The sequence below is a fragment of the Ambystoma mexicanum genome, chromosome 12 (genome assembly GCF_040938575.1).
Source record: "Ambystoma mexicanum isolate Mex_15411 chromosome 12, UKY_AmexF1_1, whole genome shotgun sequence".
NCBI lineage: Eukaryota > Metazoa > Chordata > Amphibia > Caudata > Ambystomatidae > Ambystoma > Ambystoma mexicanum.
The window spans coordinates 5,560,040-5,582,373 of record NC_090936.1 but is presented as its reverse complement, the minus strand read 5'-3'; the positions used below and the strand labels follow the sequence as shown (position 1 = coordinate 5,582,373).

General features: G+C 52.2%; 1 protein-coding gene across 1 annotated transcript in view; it reads left to right on the top strand.

The window, feature by feature from the left end:
• UCMA (upper zone of growth plate and cartilage matrix associated) overlaps positions 1 to 22,334 on the top strand; it is a 105,413-nt gene that overhangs the window by 2,138 nt on the left and 80,941 nt on the right. Inside the window, exons 2-3 of the mRNA XM_069627797.1 lie at positions 4,861 to 4,926; positions 5,003 to 5,098. Coding sequence (XP_069483898.1) covers positions 4,861 to 4,926; positions 5,003 to 5,098 — 162 coding nt within the window. The remainder of the gene's footprint in view (positions 1 to 4,860; positions 4,927 to 5,002; positions 5,099 to 22,334) is intronic.

Below are 22,334 nucleotides of genomic sequence, written 5' to 3'. Positions count from 1 at the left end.
CACATCTGCACTCGGGAACCACCTAGGCAACAGCACATCTGCCCACAGGGGACAGGCTATCACATCTTCACTCCAGCACCTCCTAGGCAACAGCACATCTGCAAGAGGGGACAGGCTAACATCTGCATTCGGGAACCACCTAAGCAACAGCACATCTACACCCCCCTGCCACCCCAAGTGACAGCACGTCTGCCCCCAGCCCCCCAAGGGAACAGGCTAGCACGTCTGCACTCTGGAACCTCCTAGGCAACAGCACATCTGCACGCAGCCCCCCTAGGTGACAGCACGTCTGCACCCACCACCATCCCCCCAGCCCATCCCGGGCAGAAACATCTGCACTTAGGCGTCCCTAGGTGACAGCGCTTAGGGAAAGTCCGAGTGGTCTGTAGTGGCCAGCAATACAATGAACGTGGGGTTCCAAACGTGTGTGTGTATGGGGGGTGCGCGTGAGCATGTGTATGTGTGGGGGTGCGTGTGTGTGGGGGGTACGCGCATGTGTATGTGGGGGTGCGTGTGTGTGTGGGGGGTTGTGCGCATGTGTGTGTGTGGGGGTGAGTGTGTGTGTATGTGTGGGGGGTGTGTGTGTGTATGGGGGTGTGCGCGTGTGCATGTGTATGTGTGGGGGTGTGTGTATGTGTGGGAGTGTGCGTGTATGTATGGGGGGGTGCGTGTGTGCATGTGTATGTGTGGGGGTGTGCGCGTGTGCATGTGTATGTGGGGGGGTGTGCGTGTGTATGTGGGAGGGGTGTGCGCGTGTGCATGTGGGGGGTGTGTGCATGTGCATGTGGGGGTGTGTGCATGTGCGGGGGGTGTGCGTGTGTGCATGTGTGGGGGGTGTGCGCGTGTGCATGTGTATGTGGGGGGTTGTGCATGTGTATATGGGGGGTGTGCGTGTGCATGTGGGGGTGTGCATGTGTATGTGTGTGCATGTATATTTGTGGGGGAGTGTGTGTGCATGTGTATGGGGGGTGTGCGTGTGTGTAAGTGTGGGGGGTGCGCGTGTGCATGTGTATATGTGGGGGGTGCGCGTGTGCATGTGTGGGGATGTGTATGTGTGGGGGTGTGCGTGTGTGCATGTGTATGTGGGGGGGTGTGCGCGTGTGCATGTGTGGGGATGTGCGTGTGTGCATGTCGTGTGGGGGGTGTGCGTGTGTGCATGTGTATGTGGGGGGGTGTGTATGTGGGGGTGTGCGCGTGTGCATGTGTATGTGTGGGGGGGTGCGCGTGTGCATGTGTATGTGGGGGGTGTGCGTGTGTATGTGTAGGGTTTGTGCGCATGTGGCGATATGTGATTGTGTGGGGTGTGCGTGTGTGCATGTGTATGTGTGGGGGTGTGTGCGTGTGTGTGCATGTGGGGGGGTGTGCGCGTGTGCATGTGTGGGGGGTGCGCGTGTGCATGTGTATGTGGGGGGTGTGCATGTGTATGTGTGGGGGTGTGCGTGTGTGCATGTGTATGTGGGGGGTGTGTATGTGGGGGGGTGTGCGCGTGTGCATGTGTATGTGGGGGGTGCGTGTGTGCATGTGTGGGGGTGTGCGTGTGTATGTGGGGGTGCACATGTGCATGTGTATGTGTGGGGGTGGGTGTGTGCATGTGTATGTGGGGGGGTGGGGGGGTGCATGTGTATGTGGGGGTGTGCGTGTGTGTATTTGTGGGGGTGCTTGTGTGCATGTGTATGTGTGTGTGTGTGCATGTGTACGTGGGGGGGTGCGTGTATGTGGGGGTGTGCATGTGTATGTGGGGGGTGTGCGTGTGTATGTGGGGGGTGTACGTGTGTGCATGTGTATGTGTGGGGGTGTGCGTATGTGTGGGGGATGCGTGTGTGCATGTGTATGTGTGTGGGGGTGTGCGTGTGTATGTGGGGGGTGCGCGTGTGCATGTGTATGTGTGAGGGTGTGCGTATGTGTGGGGGTGTGCGTGTGTGCATGCGTGTGTGGGGGATGCGTGTGTGCATGTGTATGTGGGGGGTTGTGCATGTGTATATGGGGGGTGTGCGTGTGCATGTGGGGGTGTGCATGTGTATGTGTGTGCATGTATATTTGTGGGGGAGTGTGTGTGCATGTGTATGGGGGGTGTGCGTGTGTGTAAGTGTGGGGGGTGCGCGTGTGCATGTGTATATGTGGGGGGTGCGCGTGTGCATGTGTGGGGATGTGTATGTGTGGGGGTGTGCGTGTGTGCATGTGTATGTGGGGGGGTGTGCGCGTGTGCATGTGTGGGGATGTGCGTGTGTGCATGTCGTGTGGGGGGTGTGCGTGTGTGCATGTGTATGTGGGGGGGTGTGTATGTGGGGGTGTGCGCGTGTGCATGTGTATGTGTGGGGGGGTGCGCGTGTGCATGTGTATGTGGGGGGTGTGCGTGTGTATGTGTAGGGTTTGTGCGCATGTGGCGATATGTGATTGTGTGGGGTGTGCGTGTGTGCATGTGTATGTGTGGGGGTGTGTGCGTGTGTGTGCATGTGGGGGGGTGTGCGCGTGTGCATGTGTGGGGGGTGCGCGTGTGCATGTGTATGTGGGGGGTGTGCATGTGTATGTGTGGGGGTGTGCGTGTGTGCATGTGTATGTGGGGGGTGTGTATGTGGGGGGGTGTGCGCGTGTGCATGTGTATGTGGGGGGTGCGTGTGTGCATGTGTGGGGGTGTGCGTGTGTATGTGGGGGTGCACATGTGCATGTGTATGTGTGGGGGTGGGTGTGTGCATGTGTATGTGGGGGGGTGGGGGGGTGCATGTGTATGTGGGGGTGTGCGTGTGTGTATTTGTGGGGGTGCTTGTGTGCATGTGTATGTGTGTGTGTGTGCATGTGTACGTGGGGGGGTGCGTGTATGTGGGGGTGTGCATGTGTATGTGGGGGGTGTGCGTGTGTATGTGGGGGGTGTACGTGTGTGCATGTGTATGTGTGGGGGTGTGCGTATGTGTGGGGGATGCGTGTGTGCATGTGTATGTGTGTGGGGGTGTGCGTGTGTATGTGGGGGGTGCGCGTGTGCATGTGTATGTGTGAGGGTGTGCGTATGTGTGGGGGTGTGCGTGTGTGCATGCGTGTGTGGGGGATGCGTGTGTGCATGTGCATGTGTGGGGGTGTGCATGTGTATGTGGGGGGGTGTGCGTGTGTGTATGTGGGGGGGTGTGCGCGTGTGCATGTGTGCGTGTGTGTGGGGGGGTGCGTATGTGTATGTGTGGGGATGTGCGTGTGTATGTGAGGGGTGCGCGTGTGCATGTGTATGTGTGGGGGTGCGTATGTGTATGTGGGGGGTATGCATGTGTGTATGTGGGGGGGTGTGCGCGTGTGCATGTGTATGTGTGGGGGTGTGTATGTGGGGGGGTGTGCGCGTGTGCATGTGTATGTGGGGGGTGCGTGTGTGCATGTGTGGGGGTGTGCGTGTGTATGTGGGGGTGCACATGTGCATGTGTATGTGTGGGGGTGGGTGTGTGCATGTGTATGTGGGGGGGTGGGGGGGTGCATGTGTATGTGGGGGTGTGCGTGTGTGTATTTGTGGGGGTGCTTGTGTGCATGTGTATGTGTGTGTGTGTGCATGTGTACGTGGGGGGGTGCGTGTATGTGGGGGTGTGCATGTGTATGTGGGGGGTGTGCGTGTGTATGTGGGGGGTGTACGTGTGTGCATGTGTATGTGTGGGGGTGTGCGTATGTGTGGGGGATGCGTGTGTGCATGTGTATGTGTGTGGGGGTGTGCGTGTGTATGTGGGGGGTGCGCGTGTGCATGTGTATGTGTGAGGGTGTGCGTATGTGTGGGGGTGTGCGTGTGTGCATGCGTGTGTGGGGGATGCGTGTGTGCATGTGCATGTGTGGGGGTGTGCATGTGTATGTGGGGGGGTGTGCGTGTGTGTATGTGGGGGGGTGTGCGCGTGTGCATGTGTGCATGTGTGCGTGTGTGTGGGGGGGTGCGTATGTGTATGTGTGGGGATGTGCGTGTGTATGTGAGGGGTGCGCGTGTGCATGTGTATGTGTGGGGGTGCGTATGTGTATGTGGGGGGTATGCATGTGTGTATGTGGGGGGGTGTGCGCGTGTGCATGTGTATGTGTGGGGGTGCGTGTGTGTATGTGTGGGGGTGTGCGTGTGTATGTGGGGGGTGCGCGTGTGCATGTGTGGGGGTGTGCGTATGTGTATGTGTGGGGGTTCGTGTGTGCATGCGTGTATGGGGGGATGCGTGTGTGCATGTGTGGGGTGGGAGTGCGTGTGTATGTGGGGGGGTGCGCGTGTGCATACTTTGTTGCTTTCTCATTTCAGGGGACAGATTTATTTTCAAACATTATAAACCCACCATAACTGTCTTGGTGTTGTGAATACACATCCCCACAGCTTCTAGGCGCCCGCCCGGAAGGTTCAAGGTCATGGGGAGTAAATTGCGGCCGAGGGGCTCACATCGAAGTGAAGGCTCAGGCCAGTCCCCACCCGAGCATAGCTAGCGGGCAGAAGGGGCCGGGGTAGATTAGCAGGGGGAATGCTTTCATTATTAAGGTGGGGGCCGCATTAATCCTCCGTGAAGAGCTGGCCGCCTCATCACAGCCCCCCTCCTCCCCAATCAGCTTTGTACAGCTTCCCTGGGGCAGGCTGGGTGCAGAAGTGCCGGCAAGTAATAACAGCGCCCAGAAGCTGATGTTCTGGGGCGTGTGTGCGTTCAGAAGGCCGGGAGGGTTGGGCGGCTGCTGCAGCGTGCACAGGCCTGCACCCCCGCAGGCTGGAGACTCGAGTCCCAGCAGGTCCCGGCAGCCTCCCATTCCTCCAAGGTCACAGCCTGAATTCCGCTGCCTGTTCTTGGCGCTTGTGTGATGCTCTGCGAGGCACTATAATTCTTGTGAGGATATTGGGGGCTGGCTGACCTAATAACGCTTCGTGTCCTCTCCCCGCAGTTCTGTCGGAGGGGGAAGGCGCTGCTGTCCGGTCGCCGAGAGCGGCTGGGCCTGAGGAGAAGGAAGGTGAGTTTTAGGGTGCCCGCACCCCCTAAGCCCCAACCACCCCGCCGCGAGTAACACTTCTCCCGCCTTCTCCTAGGTCTGAAGAAAAGGGTCTTCATGAAAGGGTCGGACGCCTCCAGCTTCTTCAGGAAACGCGGCAAGAGGTCCCCCAAAGCCCAGGGCGAGATCAATGGTGAGTACTCCGGGGGTGGGTCCCAGACACGCTCCCCTCTCCTCCAGCGAGATCGAGCTTAGCGCCGAGAAGCGCGGACATGGCAGCTGCGGCGCTACAGACCTATTCATGATGAGCTAGACACGTGCACAGCTGTGGCTGATCTGCCACGGTTATGTTGAGGCGTGGCACCCCTGAATAATGCATTGTGAGAGCCCTCCGCCCCTTGCCTTTCTACTTGCGCACACTCCCGTGTGAGAGGCCTGGAGGGGGTGTGGCCCCGGGCAGACAGAGGCCCCAGTATGTGCCGGGCTGCTGTGGGAGGCACGGGGTCTCCTGGAGAAGGGCAGGCAGGCAGGCAGGCAGGCAGGCCTGCACCGATGTGTGGGCGGGAGGCAGCTCCGGCCCGTGGCACTGCACTGGTTTTTGTTGGTGCTTTTCCGTTCTTTTTGTCTCCTTCTTAATGAACCCTCTGGTCTAAAGTGGGGCGCTTTGGGGGAACCGCAAAGCACCAATGATACGCGTGGGGTTAAGTGGGCAACACGAGATTTGCATAAAGTACTTTATTTCACGGATGGGGGGAAACAATATAATAAACTAAGAGACGTAAAGCACCATTTGCCTTTCAGCCCTCTTTCCCACCGCCCCCCCCAGCGCTTTGAAGCCACATGAAGCGCGTTATTCCTGCCGTTGTCGGCCACCACCCACCGTGACCTCTCACCCCTCAGCTTCCTTGGACTGCCCCCTCCGCCCCCAAGACCTTTCGCACCCCACAATCTCCCTCCAGACTGTGTTTACTGTAGCGCCGCCGCTACCACTGGGTACCCACTTTACCTCCTTGGCGCTCGCACGGAGGGAGGGAGGGCGAAGGGCTGGCTGGTCTGTGCCATGGCGAGCGCGGTGCCCCTGCGCTGCCCTTCCTTCCTGGGCTGCCCTTTCACCGAGACCCCACTCCACCCTTGGGGATTCGTTGGAGAATTCACCTATTTCCCCAAAATGCAAAATCCGGGCTGCTCGCCTGCTGTGACAAGGCACTTTACATCTTTGACTATAAATCCCAGAATGCAGTGGCACACCTCTGTTTCACTATGTCGGCACTTATATTTCATTTCCCAGAATGCACCTCCAGGACTCCCACTCTGTCTTTCAGATGTTTCGGTAAATTTTTTCCATACCCAGAATGCAGCGGTGAGATTCTGTGTCTTACAATCTTCTGTGTACCATTCGGTACTTTCAATACATTTCCCAGCATGCATTTCCCAATGTCTTTTAGATGTTTCGGGACATGCACTCTATTCCCCGAGTGTAGTGTTGGAATTCTTTGTATATTACGACATTCTTTATGCGTGTTGGTATTTTTACTACATTTCCCAGAATGCACCTCTGGGACTCCCACGTGTCTTTTAGATGTTTTGGTAAATTCTTTCCATACCCAGAATGCAGCAGTGAGATTCTGTGTCTTACAATCTGCTGTATACAATTTGGTACTTCAATACATTACCCAGAATGCACCTCCAGGACTCCCACCGTGTCTTTTAGATGTGTTGGTAAATGCAGCGGTGAGATTCTGTGTCTTACAATCCTCAGTATACCATTTGGTACTTTCAATACATTTGAATGCACCGTCAGAACTCGGTGTTTTTTAGATTTTTCGGAACATGCACTTCGTACCCAGAATGCATCTGTGGCAGTCTCTATATCTTACAATGCCTTCATTAGACATTTTGGAACTTTGATTGCATTTCACATAATGTGGTGTCGTCACTGCCAGTTGCTTTGGCGGCAGGGCTCTCCCTCATTGACTTGGGGTCGCGGGGCACACCTCTCTGCTTGGCGCTGGATGGCCCTGGCACTCCTTCCGGGCTCCTTGGGCGACGCTCACCTCTGCACTCTTCGCTTCCCGCTGCTCTGGGCCGCTCTCTTCCAAGCTTCTGCATCTCCTCCTTTTCTGCACAGTCCTGCACTGCTGGGGGACCCCCGTGACCTGTCCTCACTGGTCTCCTGGATTTCTTATCAGGCCCTGAAACTAGGGTGCCTAGATGTGCGCTGTCCCCTTTCTCGAGATTTGTTTCCATTGGAAACTGCAGTGATTCCCAGATCTGCATTTACAACTTGAGATACTGTTAGTTTGTGATTAATTCTAGTATGTGTTTATTTGAACAGTAGGGCGCGCCCTACACGTGGCTGGTTATAAACGCCTGGCCGCCATCTTGGATTTGAACGGGGAGAAAAATGGAGAAAAAAGCCGGCCTGGTAGGAAAGAGGCAGGCTGGAAGCCACTGGCTGGGGCTTCTCGGAGTGGTGGGCCTATCTGAACTGGTCAGGGAGGCTGGCAGGAGGCTGCTGGACAGGGGAGGAACATTAAATAAACACTGGGTTAAAATGGAGTGGGCCAAGGGAGGAAAATGGAACACCAGGGGAAGGGGGCCTACATTTAACTTTGGGCTGGAAGGGGCAGGCTAGAAGCCCCTTACCTTGCCGTGGTCGTGGCTTCTCGTTGGCATGCACGTGTCCTATCTGGGTCGCAGGCAAGGCTTGGTCCCGACTCCGGGGGTTGAGGTGAGGGAGAGCAAGATGGCGTAGCGCATGTTGTTATCTATAGCCCCAGGCCGCCACAGGCACTCAGGAACACACCTTTACAAAATAATGCTCCGACACGTCTTGCTGGTCTGGGGTCCCGGCGGCAACTGTCGCGCACGGGCTCCCGTTTATTTACTTCGCATGCGTGGCCCATAGTGAGGCTCCTGCATGCGCATTACCAAGCGTATAGCTCCGTAACATTCCTCCTTTTCTTTAAAGAACAGAAATTAACAAATAACATGTTATCACATGGCAAGGGGCTGACAATGCTGGGGTATACCCACTTGCACAACAATAGACCCAACGTGAGTCATTAACATAACCACTGATGCTCAGGGTTCCGTGTCCGTAATGAAGTCTTGAAATCGTGCTGGGCATCTTCGCCCTTCCCTGCTCAGGTACCTCCGGCTACCAACCTGGGCCGGACCTGAAGCGTCTGTGATGGGTAGTTCCCCACCACTGTTACCGTCACCATCAGCTGCACTGGACTCTGCATCCCTCGGCCCACTGCCCATGGAGTCTTCCTCATCGGCACCTCTCTCAATTTTCTTAAAGTTGGACACATTCCTTGTCACTGTCCTTCTTTCATCAGCAGCAGTCACCTGGAATCATTTACGTGAGTCACACCCATGGGATTTGGTTCATATGTGAGGGACAATTTCCCTTCTGCGTGCCGGTTGCGCACCAGCAGAGTGTCCCCCACCGAGATAGTAGGAGTGCGGACTCGCCTCCAGGCACTTTCCCGCTCATTGCTTAGCTGCCTTTCCTCCCGGACTCTTTTGTTATCTATACACCCTGGCTCTCTACCCTCAACTTCCGGGATGAGGCCTCTGTGGCATCGCTGGAAAAGTGCTTCCCCCGGTGCCACTCCCGTGGATTGATTTGGAGTCGCTCTGTACTCCCTGAGAAACTGAAACAAGTTTCTTCGAAGTTCACCCCCTCCATTCAGCGATATCCTGAACACCTTATTCAAGGTTCGCATGAATCTTTCGGCCTTGCCATTTGCCCCTGTCTAGAGAGTACCTTGCGTTGCTTTATTCCGCACTCCTTCATGTAGTTGGCGAACTGCTGTCCTTGAAAAGGGGGTCCATTATCCGAACATAGCTCGACTGGGAATCCATGGGTGGCAAAGATTCTCTCCAGGGCCTGAATCGTGTGGTCACTGGCCGTAGACTCCACAAGTTCGATCTCAGGATACCGGGACCAATGATCAATCACGGCCAGGAAGTACGTGCCCCTCCCAGTGGAACCAAAATCTGCGTGTACTGTTCCTCATGCTTGTTCACTCCTAGCCATGGATTGGATGGGAGGTTCCCTTGCTGCTGGGCTGGTGGCTTGGCATACTATGCATTGACAGATGTATTTGTCTACCCTGCGGTCCATGTCCGTGAACCACACCTTGGCTCCTAGGCGGATCTTGGTTTTTGCTGTGCCTTGGTGGCCCTTGTGCGCCAACTCTAGCACCTTTCCCACCAGTGCTCAGGGTACCACAATTTGGCACCCCCTCAACATCAGTCCTTCTGAGATTGACAGTTCATGTCGGGCTCGCCACATCGCCTGCAAGTCCTGCTGTGCTCCCTTTTTCCTCCGTGTGTTGTTGTCCAATATTCTTTTCCATCCTCCTCTGTCTATGACGCCCATGAAAAGTTGAAGTACTTCATCTGCTCGGGATGCGTCAACCACTTCTAGGATGGTCAGTGCCATGTGCATGGCCGCCTCCACTACCTGACGGACAACCTCTGTGCAGTCATCCTCTTCTGTTCTCGCCTGAGTACTGCCCGATCCAGGGTGTCGGGACAAATAGTCTGCTGGGTTGTTTGTTCCCGGTCTGTAATGGAGTTTCACACCATACTCTACCAGGGAGAGCATCCATCTCTCGATACGAGGTGCCGGTTTGGATGATCCGCCCACCATTATGGGTATCAAAGGTTTATGGTCCGTAATTACTGACACTGGTTTGCCCAAAATATACAAACGAAAATGCTTGCAGCCCCATAAGATTGCATGGGCCTCTCTCTCGATTTGAGAGTATCGTTTTTCGGTGTCCGTCAGGGCCTTGCTGGTATACGCTGTTGGATGCATCTGTCCCTGTGCATCAGGCTGCAACAACACCGCTCCTAGCCCCACGGGACTTGCATCCACAACAAGCTCTGACTCCCTTTTAGGGTCAAAGTACGCCATAGTCTCATCCCCCGTTAAGGCTGCCTTAATGGCGTCAAACGCTGTTTGTTCCCTAGCATACTATTTCCTCACAGCATAACTCCTGGTCAGATTCCTTAAAGGTTCTGATTGCGAAGCTAGATCTCGGATGAAACAACCACAATAATTCACCATACCCAGAAAACCTCTAACTAACGTCTGAAGCATATTCCGGGGGTGTCGCTTCCCTGATGTCACATACTTTTTCGGGGTCTGGGGAGATGCCTCCTCCGTGGAACACAAACCCAAAAAACTCAATTCTGTCCCTGAAGAACTCACATTTTCCTTTATGCAGCGTTAGACCCAGCTCCCATATCCTGTCTAGTGGTTTTTCAAGTCTCTTCATGTGTTCCGTTTCGGATGAAGCAAACACCAAAATGTCATTGCTGTGGTCTATCACCCCTTTTAGTCCTGCCAACACCTCTCGGATTGCATTCTGAAAAACTCCAGCTGCTTACGATATGCCGAAATGGAGTCTTTTGAATTGGTACAGACCTTCATGCATTGTGAATGTTGTGATGTAACGAGACTCCGGATGCAGCTCCAGCTGATGGTACCCAGAGCGGAGGTCTAGTTTAGAAAAGACTTTGGCACCTTGGAGTTCGCCTACTATGTCATCCAATGGCAGTGTTAGGTGTCACTCCCGACAGATTGCCATGTTGGGCAGCCTCATGTCTACGCAGATGCACACTGCACCCGGTTGTTTGGCTTGGCCGCCACAACAATTGGGGACACCCACGGAGTGGGACCCTCGACCCCCTCAATTATGTCCAAATCTGTAAGTGCCTGAAGCTCCTGCTCGACCTGCGCCCTCAGGTGGAAAGGAATCCTCCAATGTGTCAATGCTGTGGGTCTCACCAACTCGTCAATATGGAGGCGTATTGGGTCACCCTTGAGTTTGCCGACCCCTTGGAATATGTCCGTATACCTTTCTGTGATGTTCTGTATGTCTGCCAAGTATACAGACATGGCAAAATGCACAATGTTGAGGGCCTCTGATGCCGCACAGCTCAACAGCGAGTGCGGACTCACCTCTGTCACAAAGTATCTTGCTTTTATAGAGTGTTGTACATGAGTGACAGGTGCTATAAATGCCCCTCTCAACAGCAAAGGTGTATCACCCCCAAACGTATACATTTTGGCTTTAGTTCCCTCTAGTATTGGCAGACTCGGTAGTGCTTTGTAGTGTCCTGCAGCTCCAGTGTCAATGAGGACAGGTGTCGGAGTTTCCCCAATGTGGACCACACATGTGGGTTGACGTCTCTTTCTTGACGCAGACGCAATGTTGGAGATCAAGAACACTTCCTCCTCCTCCTCTTCTGCGATGTAAAGTTCCTGCATACTTTGCTCTATGGTGGTGACACTTTTCAGCCTTCTCAAGCAGCCGCTGCTGACTCCCGCCGGACGTCTTGATGTGACCACTGGCATGGCTGCTCTGCAAACCCTTGCATAGTATCCCGACACTCCACAGCGACCATACACTCTCGCCTTCGCAGGGCAGTCGCCAACATGGGATAGGTCACAGCCACAGTCCTGACGGGTGTGCCTGTTCTGGTTTTTGAAAACCCTCTTGTCGTCTAGTAGGCCACCGCGGCTTTTGAGCAGCATTCATCGCAGAGCGTCCCACAGCCAAAGCTTCCTCACTCTTTCCAGGGCGCACTGCTGCATCCATTCGGGCACCTCTACTTTCCGCCAACTCATAGGCTCTCCCCATGTCCAAGATTTGTGCTAGTGTCAGGCCCGGTTCCCGAAGTACCTGCCGTCTCAACTTTCCAGAGCTGCACCATTGGAGGAGTTGGTCCCGCACCATGCCCTCTTTGTTCTCCCACCTGCACGTTCTGGCCAACTGCCTCAATCTCCCACAGAACTGATCTAATGTCTCCTCCCCAGACTGTCTCTCAACACACATAACAAACCTGTCGAAGTCCTGGTTTGCCAGGGGTAAAAAATGTTCTTTGAGGGCATTCTTAACTCCCTCATAAGTAGTTGCCTGTGAGTTTAGCGACTCAAAGATCTGTTGCACCTCAGAGCCTGCTGAATATAGCATGGCCGCCACTTTGGCATCATCATCAGTCTCTCCTGTTGCTCTGAAGAACATTTCAAGCTTCTTCACCCATAACAGCCATTTAGATCCCAGCTTGGATGGGGGTCCCGACATATCGAATTCAGGCATGGCTGCCAATGTTCCTTGCGGTCTGCGTGATGGTTGTGGTGGGACAGCAGCATCTTCCTGGTCCCCATGGTCTCAGACTGCACAAGCACCTCACCACAAGTATGAGGCCGCAAGTCTGTTGTCATGTAGGAAAAGTCCTGTGTACCAGTGCTGGATTAAGGATGTCGGGGCCCTGGACCGCACGTGGGAGTACCCTAGGCCACTGGTATGCTTGTTGTTAGGCTGCAGCTTAATGTGCACATCAAAATGCAACCTTAAGTAAGTTGCCACAGCCATCTATGAATAGACAGCTGTGGAGTGTCCAAAGATTCTTCACGAATGACACGACTGGCGCACGAGCACCCGTGAGGGCCGCAACCGTCGTGAATCAGTAGAAAATGGCAGCCGCGCGTGCCGTGTAGGGATTGGCACCTGGCAGGCATTGTGACTGGAATTTATGACATTCTGGAATGCAGTCCAAGATTCCACCACTCCCCCACATAGGTCCTGTCACAATGCCAAGATCCAAGGCGCAGGAGCGACGTTATACCAACCACCCCCACTATGGTCACGGAGCCTGCAAGTCAAAGCTTACACGGGTTTCCTTGACCAGAGCAGGGAAGGAGGGTTAGGGTCTCGATGGTTGGATAGGTAGGGGGAAGTTAGGTAAACCGGGTTGAGGGCAAAGGAGAAGTTATAGACAGGACAGGGGGTATATAGGGTAAGATTGATTGCTGCGCACTTTTGTTCTGGTGTCCTCAGCCCTTATTAGCTATTCTTTACATGAGCACCAATTTGCACATAAATTCGCCCTTACGCTATCTAGCCCTATGTCAATAGACCAGTATACAGTTTCCAACAGTACAATTAGCATGCAGACTTAGCTCTGGTCTTCAGAGTCCTGTTCATGAAGGGCGGTGGAGTCCTTGGGCACATCTGTGAAGTCTTCTCTTCAATGGTCCAAGCTAAAAGAAATGACAAAAATTAAAATGTGTCCTCTGAGTTTGCCTGCATTCGCACCATACCACACTGACACACACACACAGTGTCGCCTCTCTGGACGCGGATTGTGCAAGATAATGCACCAAGAACAGGTGATGTAGAGCAAAATGTACGACTGGTAGCCAGCGGTCTTCCTGCAGACCCCTGCAAACGTGATTATAGGCTTCACTGGGTTCGCACAAGCTGTCTTCCTGCAGACCCTCGTAAACGCGTGTGCGTTCAAAACTTGGTAAAATGTCAACAGTGTTTTCGCCTCGCGGGCCCTCCTTGGTCTCCAGGAGGCGGAAACACTCAAACAACAATACAAACCCGCGCACGGGTTAATCTCCCCAAAATATGCCACCTGCGCCTATGGCGCCGAAGTGATGCCCACTTATCTTTTCGTAATAGTGCAGGGGCTCTGGATGGGCAAACAATGGCCCCCTGCGCTTTCCCCTCGATCCCTTTTGGGCTTAAGCAGTGCTTATCCCGTGAAGGCGAGGGGCCTGGCTGCTGCTCGGGTGGGGCTGGGCCCCTCGCGTGTGATTTTGCTGGAGCTCCGGTGCACACGTCCTCTCGTCGTGGAGTCTCAATGGCAAGCCCTGTGCCTGGGGCCTTGCACATGCGTGTTGGGGGTGCTGCGCCCTTCCTGGTCCCTGATTGGCCCAAATTGGCCCAAAGCATGCTGAGAATTGTAGTTTTTAGCACCTTTTTCCTGCACATAGGGCAAAGCAGCTTTTTATATGGTTGCAACTTTCCACACAGAGCCTGTTCTGCCACAATAGTCCCCACAATACCCCTGTGAGTAACCTGTCTATGTCTCTGCCTGCCTGTATCCCTGACAGGTCCTCCCTCGTCGCCAATGTTATCTATAGCCCCAGGCCGCCCCAGGCACTCGAGCACGCACCTTTACAAAAGTATGCTCGGACACATCTTGCTGGTCTGGGGTCCCGGCGGCAACTGTCGCGCACGGGCTCACATTTATTTACTGCGCATGTGTGGCCCATAGTGAGGCTCGCACATGCGCATTACCAAGTGTATTGCTCCTTAACATTGCACACCCTTTTATCAGGGTTGTGTGCATGGGGCTGCACCTTCCCCTTGTGACCTCTCGTGAGGGGTCATGAGAGGAAGTTGAAGTTTGGGGACACTATGGCAGGCACTTCCTGAGACTGGCAGGATTGCGCAAACTGCAACTTCTGTGGGAGGAAGTTGCAGTTTGCGCAAACTGTGACTGGCACTTCTGTCAGTCACAGCTCTCTCAGAGCATGACGGTGGCCGGCGGCATAATGTCCCGCCGTGGCTTGGTGGGACCGGGGGGTCCCCGGCAGAGCCACGGCTCAGCCACAACTTTTAGAAACTGCTGCGGCTCGGCCCCAGCTAGCCCCAGCCTACTTAAAGCCCTAGATCTGATCATTATTTCTCTGTGGCGCTGCCTGCTCAGAAGTAAGTTCTCTGTCCCCCAGCTTAACTAGTTTCTGTCCTCACCAGGGCTTGCATTTTAACAAATATCTCCCTCTTGATGAATATTTGAAGTGTTAGGGTGTTTTCTGTATCCTCATATATTCATCAGGGGGACGTATTTGATGCATGCAAGCCCTTCTTCAAACTGCACGACTTCTCATAGTCTTTAATCCATCCCACCTCAGCATTAACTTCTGTGAGGCTCTCCCGGACCTTGGGTTTCTCAGCTTTCACTTCAGGGGGTCTCTTCCAGACCATGGGCTTCTCAGCATTCACTTCAGTGGGTCTCTCCCAAATCATGGGCTGGTCTCTCCCAGACCATGGGGTTCTCAGCATTCACTTCAGTGGGTCTCTCCCAGACCATGGGGTTCTCAGCAGTCACTTCAGTGGGTCTCTCCCAAATCATGGGCTGGTCTCTCCCAGACCATGGGGTTCTCAGCATTCACTTCAGTGGGTCTCTCCCAGACCATGGGGTTCTCAGCAGTCACTTCAGTGGGTCTCTCCCAGACCATGGGGTTCTCAGCAGTCACTTCAGTGGGTCTCTCCCAGACCATGGGTTGGTCTCTCCAGACCATGGGGTTCTCTGCATTCACTTCAGTGGGTCTCTCCCAGACCATGGGGTTCTCAGCATTCACTTCAGTGGGTCTCTCCCAGACCATGGGGTTCTCAGCAGTCACTTCAGTGGGTCTCTCCCAGACCATGGGGTTCTCAGCATTCACTTCAGTGGGTCTCTCCGAGACCATGGGGTTCTCAGCAGTCACTTCAGTGGGTCTCTCCCAGACCATGGGTTGGTCTCTCCAGACCATGGGGTTCTCAGCATTCACTTCAGTGGGTCTCTCCCAGACCATGGGGTTCTCAGCAGTCACTTCAGTGGGTCTCTCCCAGACCATGGGTTGGTCTCTCCAGACCATGGGGTTCTCAGCATTCACTTCAGTGGGTTTCTCCCGGATCATGGGGTTCTCAGCAGTCACTTCAGTGGGTCTCTCCCGGACCTTTGGGTTTCTCAGCTTTCACTTCAGTGGGTTTCTCCCGGATCATGGGGTTCTCAGCAGTCACTTCAGTGGGTCTCTCCCAGACCATGGGGTTCTCAGCATTCACTTCAGTGGGTCTCTCCCAGACCATGGGTTGGTCTCTCCCAGACCATGGGGCTCTCAGCATTCACTTCAGTGGGTCTCTCCCAAACCATGGGCTGGTCTCTCCCAGACTGTGGGGTTCTCAGCATTCACTTCAGTGGGTCTCTCCCAGACTTTGGGGTTCTCAGCATTCACTTCAGTTGGTCTCTTCCAGACTTTGGTTTCTCAGCATTAACCTCAGTGGGTCTCTCCCAGACCTTGGGTTTCTCAGCATTAGGTGTCTCCCAGACCTTGGGTTTGTCGGCATTAACCTCAGTGGGTCTCTACCAGATCTTGGGTTTGTCAGCATTAACCTCAGTGGTTATGATATGATATGATAGTTTATTTATATAGCGCCTATACACAATGTGTTTCAAAGCGCTTCAAGGCAAGGGAGGGACCCAGGGAAAATACAATGACATTCTTACAGGCCATAAATAGGTTTTTAGTGATAACATTGAAAACAAAAAGGTCGAAAGTCAAAATATCGAGAAAAGAAATGTAAAAAAAAAAAGTTGCATTTTTTTTATTACGTTTTTTATTCTAAATGGGGGGGTTCCCCCCGAACCCCTCTTTTTAACATTTTTTTTTGTTTTACCCATTTTTTTTATTCCCGGACCCCAAAATAAATATATAATAAAAAAAAAAGGAATTCAATATTTTTTTTCAACTTTTTGTTTTTCGATATTATGACTTTCGACATTTTTGTTTCGAAATTTTGACTGCACACCCCATGAACAGTAAGGATGAGAAATTAACTATCGTACTCGGCCTGACGACATTTCAAATAGTGCAAGAGCTAACACATAGATGGAGACAAGCGACTACCGTACTAGGTCTGACGACATTGCTGGTAGAGCCAGAGAAAAACAAAAGGTGAGGGAGAGGGGTACAGAAAGGGAGGAGAGGAACAAAACAAGCAACTATCGTACTAGGCCTGACAACATTTCAGATAGTGCTGGGGAGGCATTAAAAGGAGGGGTAGAATACAGACGAGGTTGCTATCATACTAGGTCCAGGGACAATTCTGATAGAGTAAGTGTATAGAAGAAAGAAAGGGGAGGAGGGGAGGAGATAGGAAAGGGAGAAAGGTAGAGGAGGAGAGAACAGAGAGTAAGCAGTCCAAAATAGTGGAGAAGCAAGAGGGGAGAGCGAATACAATTGCAGAAGTCAGAAGAAACACATAATGTTGCAAGCCAGGATACAAGATGAAGATGGGAACAGCATGATTCAGGGCCACCATGAGCACAAGATGCAAAGGAAGTCCAGCATGACCGTGGAGAAAGGGTGACGCACCGTGAATCAATGAAGTCCATAAAAGTCAAATCGAGCATTGGCCACAAGATGGTGATAGTGAAACCAGAATGTATCAGGACAGACTCCTGCAGAAGTAGGCTGGAGGGGGCAAGGGGAGCAGGGTAGAAGAATCGAGGAAAACAGGCAACACCTGTGTGCGAGCAGGGGGGGCACAAGGGGAACATCAGTGGGGGACCAGAGTGGATGAGGATGGCCTTTGGGGACAGAGGGAGTAAACACGTGTTGGTGCATGCTTACCTGCTGTCTGAGCAGAGGGTCAGGCACTGGGTCCTCCTGGTCCGAACAGGAATTATCTAACCCTCCTAGTCCTTGGGCATCTCAGTGTTAACCTCAGTGTGTCTCTCCTAGACCTGGTGTTATTCAGCATTCACTTCAGCCGTTCTCTCACAGAACTTGGGTCTCTCTGCATTAACCTCAGTCAGTCTCTTAGACCTTACATTTCTGAGCATTAACCTCAGTGGGTCACTCCCAGACCATGGGTTGCTCAGCATTGACTTCAGTGGGTCTCTCCAGACCTTGGGGCCCTCAGGATAAACCTCAGTGGGTCTCTCCCAGACCTTGGGCTTCTCAGCATTAACTTTTTTGGGTCTCTCCCAGACTTTGGGTTTCTCAGTATTGTTCCCAGGATGTGCATCCGGTTCTTCCTGGGCGTCTATCTACTCAGTATGCTGCACGGGCATGTCTGTGTCTCGGTGCCTTCACCTCGCAGATATTCTGCCCAGCCCTTGGTGTGATGGTATGGACGCTGCCTCTTGCGTTTGTGTCACTGTCTACCAGCCTCCTGTTACTGTCTGGACGCAGTGTGGCAAATGAGTCCTGTTGGCCTCTTGACTCTGGGAGCGGACTGCTCTCGGCTCCGTCCTGGTCTTCTCCGTGTCTCCTTTGTGCTTCCTGGGCTTCAGTCGCTCATCCTGGTTGGCTGTGTAGTCTCTCATCCTGGTAGTCCTTCATTGTTTCTTATGGCATAGAAGTTATCACACCTCCCCAGAAGTCTATACCGCTGCAGTTCCTTCTTGTTTTTCACTGTTCCTGTGTCCCACCTCGTCCCAGTACCTGGATTACTTATGTTTCTGATGTTCTTCTTCGTCTCATTACTTTCAAGAACCTTGAGGCCCTTTGCCCTATAACAGTGCAGAGGTCTACTGTCTACAAAGAAGTGAGCAGAAGAGGCTTGAGTGTGTGGGGGTCTGATGTTCTTATAAGTGCTATACCCTAGATGGTCGTCCTCCCTGGTGGTCGGCGGGAGTCTCTCCCCATGAGATTCTCCCGCATTATACTACCCCTATGGGGGACTATCGGGTAGGGGCCTCACCTCCCTGGCCTCATGGGAAGGGGCTCCCCCTCAGGGAGAAGGGGCAATATCCAGTGATTTGTCACACTCTCCGTGCACAACCGCTGTTTTTTTAAGGTTTATTTTTTTTTTAAACAATTTTTATTTTGCTTCAAACAAACACAAAACCAACTTACAGTATATATTACATCATTCCAAATTTTACACAGGTCAATCAATGCTTACTGCATCCCCTTTCCTTCCCTCAATCAAGCTTACTCTACTTCACACTCTGCACCTTCATCGTGCGCAGGGGCTTCCCTATCTATGTTCTCAACTGAGTCCTGGTCACTTGACCAGTCCTGAGCGGGCCAATACAGTGTAGCCACTACATGTTTACAGGCTGTCAGGGTTTCCACTTCTTCATCCCCTCCTATATTGCCAGCGTTTTGCCACACCGCTGTTTCAGCTTCAGTCCATTTCTGGAGGTCTTTCCACCAGACCTCTATCCTTGGTCTGTGGCATGCCTTCCACCCATGGCAATTCTGCGCTTTGCAAGTATATATGACAAATCCTTTAATTTGCTTACATGTTTCAATTTGCGTGGTCTGGAAAACCCTCCTATCAGACATGCCCACACTGTTTCGACATTTATATTAATCCCTTTCTCGTCTAATCTATGGGCTACTTCTTCCCAGAATTTACCAATCTCTGAACACGCCCAGAACATGTGCGTAGTCTCAGCATTTTCTTCACCGCATTTAGGACAGGTTTGCCTTTCCACATTTTTGAATTTAGCTATCCTTTGGGGTGTCATGTAAGCCCTATGGGTTATATATAGCTGTATTTGCTGTAACTTCGCATTCCTTGACACTTTTTTATGATACCCTAGGGCCCGTTCCCACAGCCCATCACTCATTGGAGCACCCACCTCATCTTCCCAGTCCTGTCTTAGTTGTATCACTTCCCTCCCCGCTTTGGACATTAACATCTCATATATTCTAGATATCTCGTGCCCTTCTTCTGCTATGTCATATATTGCTTCTATGGCAGCGTCCGGTTGCTCATCTAGTGTTATTTCCGACCATGTCTCCTTTATCCGCTTCATCATTCTAGTATATGTAATATATTTCCCTTTATGCAACCCGTTTCCTCCACCAAAGTCCCAAATCCCTTGATCCTTCCCTCTTGCCTCACATCTCCCACTGTTGCTATCCCTACCGGCTCCCAGTGCTTCCTAATCATCTTCATTAACTGGCCAGTGGTACCAATGCTGAATTGCATATTTGGTGGCCTCGAAGGGCCCCATCACCCACGTCAGAGTCCCCAGGATCGGTAAGGCACTCATTGATAGAGGTTGCGCCCTGTTCCAGACTATGCCACCTCTTCGTATTATTTCCATTCAGCCAAAGGACCAATTTTTGCCGCCATAATATATCGTGTAATGTCTGTGACTCCCAGCCTCCCCGCCCCCTGTAAATGTGGTCCACATTAATATTCTCCTGGGTACTCTGGGCTTTTATTTTGCCAAATAAAGGTGAACATATCCTTCTGCAGCGATCGCACCATAGGCACCAGGATGGGGATCGGCAACACCGTTGCCACATATAGGAGCCTGGGCAGAAGTGTTATCCTTCGTATGGCGACTCAGTATAAATCCCGCCTGATCGGGGTGGATGACACTCAGAGGATCCCCATCAGTCACCTAGGCAATACTTTAGAGTATATCTCTGCATTGTGGTTTAACAATGATATCAGGTGGTAACTGTTGCATAATGTGGGGTCCTTATTAGGCTTGAGTATCGATGTCGTAGTGGAGATACCCATATCCTGAGAGATCCTCCCATGTCCTGAATGAGATTAAACAGCCTAGACAGCGGACTGACCAGCCATGGTTTGAAAGCCCTATAGAAACAATTCCCAAATACATCTGGGCCAGGCGCCTTATTGGGCAGCACTAAGCCAATGGCTCTTCCCACCTCCTCTGATATTATCAGGCCTTCCAAACCCATCCTGTCCTATTCGGGCATCTCAGGCAAATGTGCTCGCCGAGTGAATACCTCCTGATCAGTGGGCCCTAAACACTCATATTTCACCAATTGTTGATAATGAGCTTCCATTACACCCAGTTTCTCCTCCTCCAACCTCAGTAGTCCCCGCCTCGCCACTTGCAGCTGCGCATTGGGTTCCTGGCCGGTTGCTTATGCAATTTAGCAGCAAGAAAATGGTTAGCCTGGTTGCCTTTGCAGTAATAAGACTCTCGTCTGGAGCAACATTTGGGCTGTCTTGTCTACCAGATGGGCCTCCAGTTGCACCCTATTCGTCAGCTATTCTCACATTGTTTTTAGAGTATTTTCTGCATGCATTGGACCCCGCTGCCGTAGCCACCTCCTGCTCCAAGGCCAGGCTTGCGGAGTGCCATGCCCGCAGGAACGGCACCGTCCTAGATATAAACTCTCCTCTAATCACTGCCTTCCCAGCATTCCACACAACCCACCAATCCATCCCCTCCGTGTCATTTTTCTGAAAGTATCACCGGATAACATCCTCCATATGCGCGCTGGTTGTTATGTCCTGCAGCAGTAGCTCATTTAGCCGCTATGGTGTTCTCCGTCTTGGGACTATACCCCCTAAGTCCAATTGCAGGGCCACCAGGGAGTGGTTCGATGGTTATCGCAGGCTTATTTCTACTGCCTCCACCCTTGTGATCAACATTGCTAAGACAATTAGCATGTCTATTCCCAAAAATCCCCTACGTTCCGCTCAGAAATGCGTGCAGTTTCCATCAGTTTGCCGGAAAAACCTCCAAATCTCAATAAGCCCCAGTGTCTGCAAAAACCTGTCCAAATCTTATGCCTGTGGTTGTTAGCTGTGGGCGGCAATGTTTTTTCCATCAGGGGGTCAACTACACAATTGCAATCCTCACTTGCCAACACCTGACCCTCAATGAAACAGCCCAGCCGCTCCCCCAGCGACTTAATTAAATACTTGTTTTCGTTGGATGCATATAGCGCATCTAAGGTAAATAGGTGATGCCCAAGCATACCCGTCAAAATCAGAAACGCCCCTCCAGGTCCCTATATAGGAAGCGCTTCTCAAATGTGATGTCTTCACCCAACAGGATTCCCACCCCTTTCCTCTTCACACCTGCGGATGCATACAATTGCTGGGGGAAAGCGCTTATGGCTCATGCGCCTTTCATCTGTTGCCAACAAATGCGTTTCCTGGAGGAAAACTACATACGCTTTCATTTCTGTCTATCTTCTCATAGACCTGTGCTTTTAAGCAGAGTTAAGACCCTGAACCCTAGAGGGGTTCATTTAATTTAGTAACACGTCATACAAGGATGGGTATGCAGAATAACTCTTAGACCAAATAATAAGACCGACGCAGGAAGTTGGCAAAATGTCTCCTCCAAATGTTTTATTTTCACTTGTCTAAAACAAGGAGTTACAACGGACATCAACGGACGTTCGATCGTGCTCTCAATCATTTTACATAAGCACTCTTATAGAACACAAGTCCGTCATACATGACGTCACACTACGTGGCAAACCAAGAAGTATACTTTCTTTAAGGGATCAGGCGGTGATTGGGTCTCTACAGTCAGCTGGACAACGTATGCCCACCCCTAGCGCAAGTCATCTTCATCAGTTACTAGATACACGGCACACCATTGGCTATTAAACTATAAGGCCCTTCACTATATGACCTTCTACAATTGGTTGTCAACTTTGTACCCTTCTGGAACATTCGATTCACTAGCAGCATGGAAGCTGGTACCCCAGGTGCCAGTGGGTGTACTTGACCGTGTCTCCCCACCCAATTAGCCCAATAGCTCTCATCACTCATGCCTTCTACCATTCCGATTGTCTTTGAATGTGTCCTTGCAAAGTATCACTGCTCCTGAGAATAAAAGGGAGTATATGCACACTCTTATCGCAGTTCAGGTTGGTACGCCCCACTCCTATTTCCATCCTTGACTCACGTGACAGGAGACCATACTTCGGCCTGTTTTGCAGCATTTAATTGTCTTGAATTAATAAACTTGGCACTCATGATGTTCTCTCTTTGCAATTTAACAAGGACTAATTCAGCTTCACGTTCACTATTCTTCAATCATAGATAACCAGTTCTTGGCTGCTCCATCCTTTGACACCAGGCCAGGCAGCTATTCCAGGC